The 14,379-nt window shown below is 39.4% G+C and overlaps 1 protein-coding gene across 4 annotated transcripts in view; it reads left to right on the top strand.

Annotated features, from left to right (window-relative positions):
• Window positions 1-61: 61 nt before the first annotated feature.
• The window catches only part of Sass6 (SAS-6 centriolar assembly protein), a 32,445-nt gene continuing 18,127 nt past the window's right edge, over window positions 62-14,379 (top strand). Inside the window, exons 1-7 of one of the 4 annotated variants that reach the window (XM_021231213.2) lie at window positions 62-285; window positions 6,699-6,759; window positions 8,391-8,470; window positions 8,859-8,963; window positions 10,791-10,962; window positions 11,705-11,770; window positions 12,802-12,921. In XM_021231213.2, the coding sequence (XP_021086872.2) occupies window positions 221-285; window positions 6,699-6,759; window positions 8,391-8,470; window positions 8,859-8,963; window positions 10,791-10,962; window positions 11,705-11,770; window positions 12,802-12,921 (669 nt within the window). In that variant the 5' untranslated portion in view covers window positions 62-220. The remainder of the gene's footprint in view (window positions 286-6,698; window positions 6,760-8,390; window positions 8,471-8,858; window positions 8,964-10,790; window positions 10,963-11,704; window positions 11,771-12,801; window positions 12,922-14,379) is intronic. The other 3 variants (XM_005077112.4, XM_021231214.2, XM_021231215.2) reach the window with 3 other exon arrangements.

The following is a 14,379-nucleotide window of genomic DNA, read 5'->3' as shown; positions in this document are numbered from 1 at the left end:
AAGACGCCGTAGCTCCTTCTCTCTCCTGAACCGGAAGGGGTTGATGGTGGCTGCCGAGGTCCAAACCTCCTTCGTCCCTTCTGTTGATAGTTTCCCCTCCTCCTCCGCGGGAGCTGAGCGCCAAACTCAAACACTGTCAGGACCGGGGCTCCGTTCTAGCTGCTCCAAAGGCCCTGGCCTGTTGGGCTTTTCCGCACACCGGTCGCGGCAGCGGTCCGACATGAGCCAAGTTCTGTTCCAGCAGCTCGTGCCCTTGCAAGTGAAATGCAAAGACTGTGAGGAGAGGTGAGGCCCGCGTCTCCCGGGGCCGGCGGGTGGCGGTTGGGGTCGAGCCAATGGGGAAGATGGCGGCTGGGCTCGGCGGGGTTCGGTCCGCGGCGGCGTCGGACTCACTACCCGGGCGCCGCAGGGGACCCCGCGGGGACCTAAGGGTTATCTTTGTGTGTCGCCGAGTCGGAAGGGAACGAGAGCATGGGGATTGTCGCAGCTCTGGGCGGCACTGAGCCCAGCCTGCCCTTTCTGGGTGGGAGCTCTGATCCTCTCTCCGGTTCATTTCTGAAGCTTCACGGTGATGTCAGGGAAGGGTCGGCACCAGCGCCCCAACTCACGGGAGGGAAGCTTCAGAGCTTCCACTAAAAGCAAAAGATGATTTCATTGATATACTTCGGCTCATCTGCACTTCAGTCACAAAACAAAGATGCATTTAACCAGCCCCAAACACTGGAAAGTCAGGAACTCTTTTCACTTAGTAAATACTGTGAACCCCTGAAGCACCTTGCTTGGACCCCTGGGGACCCCCGTGGTCTTCATGGCGTTAACAGTACAGCGGTGCGGTAGAGGGCTACCTCACAGATACAACGCAAGCTTGCAACTTTGTTCACAGGTGATGCTATGCTATCACGGCTCAAATAGATTGATTAGAAGTTAGATCTGATTTTCCCCGTTTTACCAATGACTTTTTTTTAGCTGTTATTTGGTTTCTGTGAATCGTGTTTACTCATTTGTAAAACTAATTTAACACACCTACCTACCCATATGGTTGCAACGAAGATCAGGAGGGAAAATGAATGTAGACAGTGAGCGGTGAAGAAATGCTGCATGAAGTTACGGAGACACTGGTGTATTTTTGAGTTGCCGCTATTGTTAAACCGTGGCACACAATTTAGAGTGAGGTCCAGAACCCGCTGGCAAAACAGTCAGAATGAACAGCCGTATATGGGGATCTGTAGATTGTTTTCATTGTCTAATTGTTGACTTTGGCAATTGAGCTTAACGCCCTCACTTAGCATGCTGTACACTGACTGCAACCCGTAGCCTCTACTTGATGAGTTTGTGATGTCCAGTATGCTGGCCATTAGTCACATATAGTTATCGAATGTGGGCTAATCCAAACTGATGTCTCTAAGTATAAAAATTCATGTTAGATTTTGAAGACATGGTAACAACAAGGATGTAAACAATCTCAATCTTATGTTGATTATCCATTACAGCTATTTTTAGGGTATATAGGGCTGTGTATATTCAAATTAATTTTACTTTCAAAGATAGGGGTTTTCTAACTTAGACAATTTAAAATGGTGTATATAACTCACACTTGTGGCTTTTGTTTTGTTTCTGTTGGACAATGTGGGACATTGCTTGTGATTGCAAGCTTGACACTCCTAACTCTTCTCCTGCACATTACATTGTAATCAGAGTTAATCATGTTAAAACACAATTTCAACTTTTAAAGTTTGTTTAGAAACCTGATAGGAATCTATCACCTGTGACAAGGATCAACCCCACTGTTCATAAATCAAATTTTACTGGAACACAACCATCCTTTGTTCCCAACTGTCTGTGGTTGCTTCTGCACAGGGCTTCAATGAGTAATTGTATGGGGGTATTAGCTGGAATGTAGCTAGCTCCGTGGTCTTTATGGTAGAGTGTGTGTTTGTCCGCAGCATTCAGTAGCAACAATAGCAGAGACTGAGAGAGAGGAGAGAGGAAAACAATTGTGACAGAAACTCTATAGTCTTCACAGTCTAAAATATTTACTCTCTGGCCTCTTGCAGAATAATTTTGCTAACCCCTAGCCTTTAGGAAGAACAACCTAGATTCTTTAGCTAAGTATTCAAGACTAGTTTACTCCAACAAATATTTGCAAATGCCTACTGTGTGCCAAGAACTATCCTAGGTGCTGAGGGTGTGACACTTTCTTTCCTGTTCCCACCAAACAGCAAGAACAAAACATTAGTCTTCATTGTGGTTCTCAGGGAATGCACAGCCTTAGAACTAAGATTTCCCTTGGACAGGAAGCATAGCACAGGTTACAGGTTTAGGTCTGACATTAGATTGCCTGGGTTTAAGTTAATTCCACTTCTGCCGCTTGAACAGTTTATTTACTGTGTGTACATTTCTGTGGATTGAGTCATTTCCTTGCAATATGCTATCATGGACTTTACTCCCAACCCCAAGCTCATACAATTTATTAATTTGTTTGTCTCATCTTTAAATTCTGAATAATAGTACCTACCTCATAGATTATTGAAGATGAAATGATTTAATACATACAAAGTGCTTAAAATAGTAACTGATATATTAAATATTCCCTAAACCTTAGTTATTAGTAAGGTGTGATTGCATAAGTATTATAATAAAGGTATAGAGGAGTGGGAAGGCAGTTGGGTAGAGGATAGTGCAACTATCAAGGAACCCTGCCTGGAAGAAAATGGAGAGATCCTTAAACCACCTGTGCTCTTGATGACTTTGAAGGTGTGTGTGTTTGTGTGTCTGTCTCTCTCTGGTGTGTGTGTGTGTGTGTGTGTGTGTGTGTGTGTGTGCGTGTGCGTGTGTGCGCAACGTATGTGTCTATATGTGCATATGAGTATGAATGAGTGTGGAAGCCTGAGGTTGACTTCTGGTATCTTTTTTTAAAATGATCTCTACCTTAAAATTCTTTTTAGAAGTTACACATATTTATTTAATGTGTGTGGAGAGGAGGGTGTGTGTGTACCACAGTGTGCTTGTGGAGGTCAGAGGACAGCTTGCAGGAGTCTGTGCTCTTCTCTGACCATGTGGGTTTTGTTGGTTCCAGAGATTGAATTTAGCCTGTGAGGCTTGGGGGTGGGGTGCGTGGAAGTGTCTTTCCCACCGAGTCATCTGCTGACCCTCCACCTTAGTTTTTGAGACATGGTCTAACTGAACACTGTACCTTACAAATTAATTGACTAGACCAGCTGGCCTGGCCCTGGGAAATCTGACACTACACTCTCCCAATCCCTAGGGTTACACATGTATGCAAAACACATTGACATAAAAAGTATTTGTGTATGTGTGTGTATATGTGTCTTAGTATGTTGTGTGTCTTAGCATGTGGGTGTATATGTGTATGTTAGCATGTGTAGTGCGTGTGTCTTAGCATGTATGGCGTGTTTATGTTTGAGCATGTGGGGGGTGCGGGCATACATGCCTGGATAGGGAGGAGAGTGTCAGGTCTTTTGGAGCTGGAGTCAGGCCATTGTGGGCTGCTTGGTGTGGGTGCTGGGCTATAGACTCTGAGAGAACAAATATGTGCTTTCAACCACTGAGCTGTCTCTCCATCCCACACCCAGCTTTTGTTTGGGTACTGGGGATCCAAATTCAGATGGTCATGCTTGTGCCACAGGCTCTTTACTGACTGTGCCAATTCCCCAGTCCCCACAGGGTGTAGCTTAAATCCCTTCCCAATAAAGGTCCTTCAAAGTTGCCCAGGATGGCCAAGTGTGGTGGAATTCAAGCACTTGGGCAGGGGCAGGCGACTCTGTGAGTTTTAGGCCAGTCTGGTGACAGCTACAAAACTAGTTGTCACCAGACTGGCCTAAATTAATTGTCATTAATCATTTATTAGGTAGCATTATGTAGGGAAGAGATGAGTTCAAATGAGACTTTGTAATGTGTCTCATCCAGCAGGGTAAGGGTAAGTACTCAGTAGACATTGATAGCTCTTCTTTTCCTTTTTGTGAGCCCTAAAACAATCAGAGGAATCTAGGTAAGAACTTTGTCTGATTTCAGTTTGCAGACATGAGCCATGTTTACTTCTGTTTGTATCCTTAGCACCCAACTGCTACCTGGCTTACAGTAGTAGCTTTTGTTTTTTGCACTGAGAGGATAAGGTCACAGCTTCTAGATAGCAGCAATGGGCTGAAATCCAACTCTGGTGTCTAATATTTAAGATCTTTATTTAAAAACAAACAAATAACTAAATAAGCCAACCTGGCTCCATCTGACTGGAGGGTGTTGTTTGGTTACAAATAATGTTTAAGGTGTGACCTCCAGATAAGTAAGTAGTGTATTCATTGGGATTTTGTTTGTTTTAATGCTCTTATATCATGAATCTTTCTAAAACAGAAAATAAGATTTGTGGTTTGAAATGATATATCTGCAGTCTCGGGTTTTCCTACCACGTATTTCTAGAGGTGGTTTTGGGTTTTTTCAAGACAGGGTTTCTATGTGTAGTCCTAGCTGTCCTGGAACTCGCTTTGTAGACCTTGAATGCCGAGATCTGCCTGCCTCTGCCTCTGAGTGCTGGGACTAAAGGCGTGTGCCACCACTGTGTTTTTAAAGTAAATATGGAGAATATAATTAGCTTAGGGCCTCCCTCAAGTTTCCTCCTAACATCTAATCCATTGTAGGCACCTTGAATGTGTGCAACAGTATTATTAATATGAGTGATGAGTTATAGTCAAATAATTCTTAAACTTAGGTAAAGGGCATTTTATTTCTCTTTAGTTTTGCATGTGTGTGTGTGTGTGTGTGTGTGTGTGTGTGTGTGTTTTATTGAACTGATGATTCTTCAATGTTTCTAAATGGAGTTATGAAGTACAGAACTTTCCAAGCTGTAAGACACAATAAAAAATTAGATGTTGATTTAAATATCATACCACTATAGCAGACATCACTATATACTTAAACACAAAAACAAATAAAACCTCTATGTGAGCCCATTTATCTCACAAGTTAGGAAATTGGTGTGTTTTCTTTCAAAATAAGCATAAGGGAAGTTGGAGTGCTGTCCCAGTTTGCTTCACATAAATTGCTCCAGGCACTAGAGTGACAGCATAACCCAGTGGCAGATGCCTGTCTATGCATGGCTTTCATCCCCAGCACCACAGAAACACTTGAGCAAGGATAACAAGCTCTCCTGTTTGTTGTATAGACAGCCACTCCCTTTCAGCTAGCATATAGGAGTGATGCATTCAGCTTCCTCATATGAACTGAGATATAGTTTCCAATTAATGATCAATAAGAAATTTAGCTGGTCTGGGCCTGGTGGCACACGATTTTAATCCCAGCACTTGGGAGGAAGAGGCAGTTGGATCTCTGAGTTTTAGGCCAGTCTGATCTACATAGAGAGTTCCAGGACAGTCAGGACAACATAAAAAAGACCCTGCCCAAAAAACAAACAAATGAACTAAAATGACCCATTTTTAAAACAATGTAAAATTGCAAATTTAAGCTTAAAAAAATCTCAGTTGAATTTTGCCCAACTGTTTCTACTTTTCCTATCCATTGTCAGTTGCTGTATCTATCCTTTTTACTTCTGTTGTAGAGAAGTAGAATTAAGCCATTCAACTTGAGCTGATTCAATTTTGTTTTAGTTATTTTTCTATTGCTGTGATAAGAGATCATGACTACGGTAACATAGAGAAGAAATGGCTTCTTGTAGGCTTAAATTTCAGAGTTAGGGTTCATGATGACAGAGCAGCAGGCGGAGTGGAGGTAGCAGGTGTCTGAAGTACTCTCTGAGAGCAAACAGGAGACAGACCACACTGGGAATGGTCCAAGTCCTTTGAAACCTCAAAGCCCACCCTCAGCGACACACCCCTCCCCAGAGGTCACATTTCCTCATCCTTCTGAAACTTCCACCTTATGGGGGTCATTTATATTTAAACCACCACAGGTTTGTTACCATTCCCTACATATACACAAACACATATCAGAGAAAGGCCATTGTTACTGAATTTAGCAGTTTTGAGATATGTAAACATCTTCACTAATTTTATCTCTATTTCCTTCCTCAGTTATTACTACTTTTAGTCTTTGTTCATGTTGGATACTGCATAGAGTGTGGAGTGTTGTGGCTTCACTTTTCTCAGACAGAGTTACTTGTGAATGAGACAGATAGTAAACTTGTTGAAAATACTTTTGTGGATATATTACATAGAGAATATTTTATGTAGATTTAGTTTTGGGATTAAACTATTTTATGTATGTAACAGGTTGGTGATTGCCATTTCCTTGGGTCTAAAAATAATGTAAACATTGTAATATTGTAACTTTTTAAGATAGTATCTGTCTATAAGTCAGTTTGATCTTTGCAATGGTAATTTTCAGATCTTAAAGTTGTTACAAAATTGATGGTCTATCTCTTGGTAGATGCTCTTTAGAATCTATCTAAATTTACCAGAATACTAGCGATAGGCACCCTATTAGTCACCCCATTTAGTCAGTCACAGCATCTTCATTTAAAAAGTGACAAAAATTAAAGCTTCCATTAAAAATTACTAGGTTACTTACTAGAGGAACCTAGCCCAGTGTGCACTCTGAAATCTGTTCCTAAACTTGAGGGCACCTGTGAAGAAGCTTGTGGTCTGAGATGGACATGTTAACTAATGCATGGATAGTGAACTCATGATGTCACATGAATGTTTCTGAGTTCTTCATGTCTTTTCCTCCAGGAGAGGAAGTGTTAGAGTGAGCATTGAACTACAATCACTTTCTAATCCAGTACATAGAAAGGTTGGTATCTATTTCCTTTTCAAATATGATTATTCGTGTGTGATGTAATTATTGTTGTGATTTTGTTTTGTTTTAAGAAAATGAGATCTGCACTTACTATACTTAGTCATTCTATAATTACTAAGGTGGTTTTACTGGGTGAGGCTTATCAATTATATTCCACGTATGCTGACTTTTGCGGTTTCCCCAAATATGAGATTCTACTGTTCAGTTTGTGGTAGTAGTGGACTATTTGTGTTCTCTCTGGTGTTTTTGGAACTATAATAATAAAATTATGGATATTTTTAAAAAGATGACTCTTGTTAAATCAATTTTTTAAAAATTTGGGTTGTTTTGTAACTGTTGCAAGCCAAGGGTGGTGAAATCTAAGTCAGCAATTTAAATATAATTATACCATGTATTACTAAATCCAAGAAGAATTAGGGGTTGGTATAACAATCTGGGTTTGCTCTGAGCATTCAAAAGATTACCATACTTTACATTCTGATTTAGAGTGTGAATTCCATGTGAACTTCAAAATTGAATTGACTATGGTGGTACATGCCTGCAATCCCAGTATTCAAGAGGAGGAAGGTGGAATGAGTTCTTTGGCATCCAACCTGGGCTACATAATTGGTGCCCTGTCTTTAAACAAACAAACAAACAAAAAACCAGCACTAAAGATATAGGCCATGGGACTAAGGATGGCGTCTGTTTTCTGTGTTGCAGCTTTCACTGAAAACATGTAAGCATCTTGTAGTTGGCAGTAACTTTAGGTTTTGGCTTTTTGTTGGCTTTTAGTAGCACCTGAGGTGAATTTCAAGAAGTATTTAAGTAGAGGTTCCTGGAACACAGGCTGCTCTGAGGTAGAGCAAGCCCCCAGTTCGTTGATTTTCCAGAACAAAGAATATACATTATTTCATGTTAATCTTACATATGGTGCCTCACTAATAAATTGCTCAATGTTTCTAGTTCCCTAGTAGTTCCTTAGAAATGAGTAGACTTTGTTAAGGTCCTTGGGTAGTCCTAGCCCGTCACACAGTGTGCCCGTTTGCCTGGTGCCAGTGTTCTCTGAAGTTGACCATTTTTATGTACCTACCTGTCAGGTGTGATGCTCTGGCTCACTCTAAGTTTAACAACCTGGCTAGTGTCTTTATGAAAGGAACCCATCTCATTAGAAAAGCGAACAGATGGGTAGTTCCTTCAGTGGCCAGCTGGAGAGGGAGGCCCTGGGAACATGTCACCTGATACCCATCTTCTATCTGAACCACAAAAGCCCCCTTCCTTGAGTAGATGATTGTCAGTTTTGCTGTTTAAATTTGCTGCTTTTGAAATACCAGACCAGTTAATTTGAGGGAAACTGAAAATACAATCGTAGAGTCTGGCCCTGGTGCCACAGAGTGCAAAGTTGTCTACACCTTTCTGACCTCATAGAAAAATCTCTAGCTTCCAGCATTTCGCCAGCTTCTACACACCTCATACCGCTCTCATGGAGCCAAATGTCTGCCCCTGTTTAAGATGCTCACTCCCTCAAGACTAGTAAAAATTAGCAGTGCCAGCAAACAGCAATCTGCCTTGCAACTGATGTTGATATTGTTGAATAATTTCACTTTTATAAAAGAAACATTTAAGAAACCCAATCTTTTCTTTAGGATTTAGTCATCCGTCTTACTGATGATACAGATCCATTTTTCCTGTATAACCTTGTTATATCTGAGGAAGATTTTCAAAGGTAAGTACTCTATTATTTGCTGGCCCTACATGTAGTCTAGAAATTACTTTCTGAATATTATAGTATATTTACACTGTTCTTTTCTGAAACATATACCTGTTTAGACAGTAAGTCATTCTGGGAATACTGACTATCCTATAATTGATGACAGGGTATTTTAAAAGATAAATGTTTTATAGCTTATCAGACTTCCACTTAAGCAACTCACAAATTTGATGATTTGATGAATTTCTCAATTCCCATTAGATAAGGTTGATACAAATCAAAAGCTGCCTAATTTGATTTTTTAAAAAATCATAATGACATATAAAGAATATTTTAGTCTATGAATGGTGACTAAAAATAGCAATTAGGTTTCTGAAGAACTGTTTTTCTGTTTTCTGTATAGTTTAAAATTGCAGCAAGGTCTCCTGGTGGACTTCCTAGCTTTTCCACAGAGATTTATAGACCTCCTTCAGCAGTGCACGCAAGAGCATGGGAAGGAGACGCCAAGGTGAGGCTTGGAGCATCGGGGCATTAGACCTCTGCACGGATGCCCTGTGAAAGATGGTTTCCATGGATTACAAATATCCCAGGTTATTCTTTTAAAGTGGGATTCAGGCTCAATTAAACCCCAAATTAACCCCAAATTTTAAGAAATCTTGACTGGGGGCTGGAGAGTGCCTCAGTGGTTAAAAGTACTGGCTACACTTCCAGAGGATCCAAATTCAGTCCCCAGCACCAACATGGTAGCTCACAACTGTCTGTGACTCCAGCTTCAGGGGATCCAACACCCTCATACAGATATGCATGCAGACAAAACACCAATGTATATAAAATATAAAAGAAATCTTGACTTGAGTAAGAAACATTTAACCCTTAGTTTACATGGTTTGATGCAGCTTTTAAAGTTAGTCGACTTAAAAAAATTTTTTTACTAAGATTGATTGATTGATTTTGGTTTTCTGAGACAGAGTTTCTCTGTGTAGCCCTGGCTGTCCTGGTACTCACTGTGAAGACCAGGTTTGTCTCAAACCCACAGAGATCCACCTGCTTCTGCCTCCCAAGTGCTGGGATTAAAAGTGTATACCACCACCACCTGGCCTAAAATTTATTTCTTATTTCTGTGTGTCTGTATGCAGGGCCTTTGGAGGCCAGGCAGAATGTCAAATTTCCTAGGGCTACTGGCAGTTGTGAGCTGCCCGACCTGGGTGTTGAGAACTGAACTCAAGTCTTCAGAGAGAGCATCAAGCACTCCAACTGCTGAGCTATCTCTCCTGCACCAAGCTAGTTGAACTATTTAGTAATATTTTTGTTTTTATAGTGATTGCATTTATCTTCATGGTCTTGTGCTGCTGGCATCTGACCATGTAAAGTTCACCTGGAAGTTTTTCTCAGCTTAAACAACTGCTGACTGTTGTTTAAAATATTGCTATATTAGAAAATGTTTTTCTGTATTTTTTTTTTTTTTTGAACAGGGTTTCTCTGTGTAGTTCTGGCTGTTTTGGAATTCTCACTCTGTAAATCAGACTGGCCTCCTCAAACTTACAGAGGGGATTAAAGGAGTGTACCACCAATTCCCAACCCCCCCCCCTTTTTTTTTGATACAGGTTCTTACTATGTAGCATTGGCTGTTTTGGAACTTACTAATGTAGACCAGACTGACCTCTAATTCACAAAGATCCGACTGCCTCCACTTCCCTGGTGCTGGGATTAAAGTGGCATGTGACCTCACTTCCATCCCAGGCCCCCCCTTTTTTTTTATGTTTATTAGGTATAATTATTCTGTAAAGAACTTTTGTCTTGTGAGTCAAGCTATGTGATCATTCTGAAAGTTTATAGAGAAAAGGATAGCCTGTAATTTAAAGGTAAGTTGTCAGAGTGAGGAGCTGGTACTCTGGTCATCCCTTTGGTACATTGAGTGTTTTGTTTTGTTTTTAATTTTATGTGCATCTTTGTTTTTTCTGTATGTATGCCTGTGTGAGGATGTCAGATCGTGGAGTTACAGACAGTTGCTAACTAACCTACCATGTGGGTGCTGGGAAATGAGCCCAGGTCCTCTGGAAGAGCAGTCAGTGCTCTTAACCACTGAGCCATCTCTCCAGCCCTGAGTTTTTGCTTTTAGTTTTTGTTTTCTCTCTGTTTCCTTTTTTTTTCTCCCACAGCGAACTCAAGGACTGCATTTCATTCAGCACCCTGTCATACCTCTCTTTATCTTTTTCCATAGCCCCTATGATTTTTAATTTCTCCACTTCATGGTCTGAGTTGGGACGTTCATGATGCGATGGCATGGTTTCTGTTTTCTGTTTTCTGTGCTGTAATGTGACTTTTCTCTTCAAAGGTTTCTGCTGCAGCTTATTTCTTCAGCTGCTCTTTTGGATAACATGCCAGTATTTTTAAATGTTGTGGAGACAAACCCTTTTAAGCATCTTATTCATCTATCATTAAAGCTTTTACCTGGAAATGATGTAGAGATAAAGAAGTTTCTAGCAGGCTGTTTGAAATGCAGCAAGGTAAGATTTTAAATTTGTCACTCTTTTAAACTATGCACCTAAGTACTTTATAAATCATGGTGGAGCCATATTGCCCTTTCTTTTTTTATATTGAACTTTATTGGTTTTCATTTAGCTACTTGTTATAGCTGTAAATCTAGAACTAGGCCAGCAGCTAAGAAACTTAGGGTCCAGGGTATTTACTACTTTGCTCTGACCTTAGGTACCTAAATTCCATGTTGCCATTTTGTCAGCTGGCAAATATGTTTGAAAGTAAGTGTGTGAACATGTTCTGAGTATTGTAAAATGCTATATCATAAAGTATGTGGAACAGGATGCTTTAGTGTCGCTGCTTTTAAGTAAAAAATGTCGGGCTGGGTGGTGGTGGCACACACTTTTAATCCCATCACTTGGGAGGCAGAGACAGGCAGATCTCTGTGAGTTTGAGGACAGCCTGGTCTACAGAGTGGGTTCCAGAACAGCGAAGGTGACACAGAGAAACCCTATGTAAACTCTGTCTTGAAAAACAACAACAAATTTTTTTTTCAGATAATGGTTAAATCATTGCATAGCAAGTGCTCGTGGAGCACAGATCATCTGGGGGCTTATGAAAATGCAGGTTCTGTTTTAGAAGGCCTGAGTTTTTGCATATCCAACAGGCTCTTTGCATGATGCTGGTGCTGTATTTTGCTACACTCTGAATAACTTGACTATGGATGATTGTATTAAATTGTAAGCTGCGTAATTTTATTTTTATAAATAGGAAGAAAAATTATCATTAACTAAATCACTAGATGATGTTTCCAGGCAACTGCACATTACACAAGAGGTAATTCAAGTTTCATTTTGTCTTAGTAAGTCATCTAGACGTTCTGAACTCTTTCTTGAATTAACCCAAGCCTTTGTGTATCTTCTTTCAAAGTATATTGCCATGGAATCTCATCTCTTTTCCCATTTCTCCTACTAGCTAATTATCTTAAGTTGATGCTTTCTTTTAGATATTTAACTCCACCCAAACATTTCTGCCATCCCTAACATACGACACATTTTCTAAGTCATCATCAAGTAATACAGTGCTTAGCATCTATCCCTTATTCTCTTTCCTTTAAAAATGTATTACATTTATTTATTGTGTGCATGTGTGCTTCTGTTTGTGTGTGTAGGCATGTGTGTACCATGGCATATAAGTGGAGATCAGAGGACAACTAATGGGAGCTGATTTTTCTCCTTCTGCCATGGATACCAGGAATCAAACTCAGGTCATCAGGCTTGTTGGAAGCTCTTGCTGGCCCCTTCATTTTATTCATCTTATTTGTCTGCCTTAAAATGGCATTTTAGTTCCCGTCTAACTTTCCCTTCTTTCCTGTATTAAGATTAGAATTAATCCTTTGATGGGCTTAGCATGGTTTCATTTATGAACACTACACTTTTGCCCTTCACCTTTGAAATCTAGGGTGAAAGTACTTGCTAAACATCATGGCTGTAGGTAGAAAATACTCCTGTGCAGCTTGGTCCCTTGGAGGGGACCATGCTATTGTACCTACCTATAAGAAGTAAACTTATGAGAGGCTTAGTATATCCACGTTTCTTAATGTCAGAGAAAAGGGTTTGGTGCTGAAGCGCTTGATAAAGTTAAGTTTAAAGACAGTTTAAGCTTCACCTATAGGCCTATTGTAGCTCTAAAATTGTTTTTATTCTCATCTTGACTTCCTTAAGTTAACTCTGTGTGGAAAACTTTGAATATGTATTGGAAAGCAGGAATTTTCTTTTCAGTGTCCATATTAAGTACTCTGTGCTCTCGTCTGAAATGTAGCATATTCAAAAGACTATCCTAATACCTTGTACTAACCTCTGATACAGATGTTATCAGAAAAAACACAAGAATTAGATAAATTGAGGAGTGAATGGGCCTCACACACAGCATCGTTGGCAAATAAGCATTCTCAGGAATTAACAAATGAGAAGGAAAAAGCCTTGCAGGTGAGCATTAAAGGTAATTGGACAATGTTATTTTAAAAGTTATTCTTAGTTATTTCATTGATTATAAAAGTAATAAATACTTGCTTTAAAATTTTCAAACATCTAACAAGTACATAAAATACAAATTAAAAGCTTATTTTTCAAAGTCTTACTATTCAAAGGTTATATAGTCATCTTAGGCATAAAAATTAAAAGCTTATTTTTCAAAGTCTTACTATTCAAAGGTTATATAGTCATCTTAGGCATAAAAATTAAAAGCTTATTTTTCAAAGTCTTACTATTCAAAGGTTATATAGTCATCTTAGGCATTTTATGCTGCTTGACTTCCCAGCCATCAACCTTTCCCCTCAAGGATGACCTGTTTGTTCTCCCTTAAGGTCATCATATTGAGTCTCAACTCAGTGTAGATAATTTGATATCTTTTTCTAGACTTCTCTGTATATATATATATATATATATATATATATATGTATATATATATGAGTGATATACAATTTACAAATATTTCTTTATAAATTTGTAGCAATGCAAGTTATAATTATAGAGTACATTTGGGGTTTTATTCTATGCTAATAAAATTTTACTAGATATTATTATAATTTTTTTAAACTTCACATGATATCATTCTCTATCAATTCAAATACTCCTTTTTGTACTATACAGCTATTATTTGTCATTCAGATGCAACTTAAAATTAACTACTTACCAAACTGGGAGACATTTAAATGTTTTGTGGTTTTGGCAATCAGTGAGCTTTCTGTTCACACTGTAATACATCTATATAAAATTTCATTGATATGTACTCATCACCTAAAAGATTATGTCACCTCGGAATCCCAAAAGCCTTTAATTCCCTGTGCTCCTAATACTATTAGTCATCTTTGTATTTGCCACCTGATGTGCACTAAAGATGAATTCTTGTTAGATCTTTGTGTGAAACTGAGCATATATTCACATGTTTTTTGTCATTTGCATTTCTTCTGTGGATTACTTTTTGACCTTTACTCCATTTGCTCTTTTGTAGTGAGATTTCTTACCTTCTATTTTATAGCTTTAATAATAAAATTTTAATGTACATCATGATAGTTATTTGCTGTTAAGGATATTATTGGATTTTTTAAATAAGTATAGCTTTAACGCAAATTAAAATTTAGAATATTGTGTCACCCTTCAAGGCTGCCTTATGTACTTTCCCAGACTGTTTGCTAGTTTTATGGGGTGTCTTAGAGTTTCTATGCTGTGAAGAGACACCAAGACCACAGCACGTGTTATAAAGGAAAACATTTAATTGGGGCTGGCTTACAGTTCAGAGGTTCAGTCCATTGTCAGCGTGGTGGCATGCAGGCAGACAACATGGTTCTGGAGAGGTAGCTGAGAGTTCTACATCTGGATCCACAGGCAGCAGGAAGACATAGTGAACCACTGGGCCTGGCTTGAGCATCAGAAACCACAAAGACC

This window comes from Mesocricetus auratus, unplaced genomic scaffold, assembly GCF_017639785.1.
Source record: "Mesocricetus auratus isolate SY011 unplaced genomic scaffold, BCM_Maur_2.0 Super-Scaffold_100009, whole genome shotgun sequence".
In the NCBI taxonomy this organism is placed as follows: domain Eukaryota; kingdom Metazoa; phylum Chordata; class Mammalia; order Rodentia; family Cricetidae; genus Mesocricetus; species Mesocricetus auratus.
Note: the sequence above shows the minus strand (reverse complement) of the source record. Positions and strands in the feature narration are given on the sequence as shown.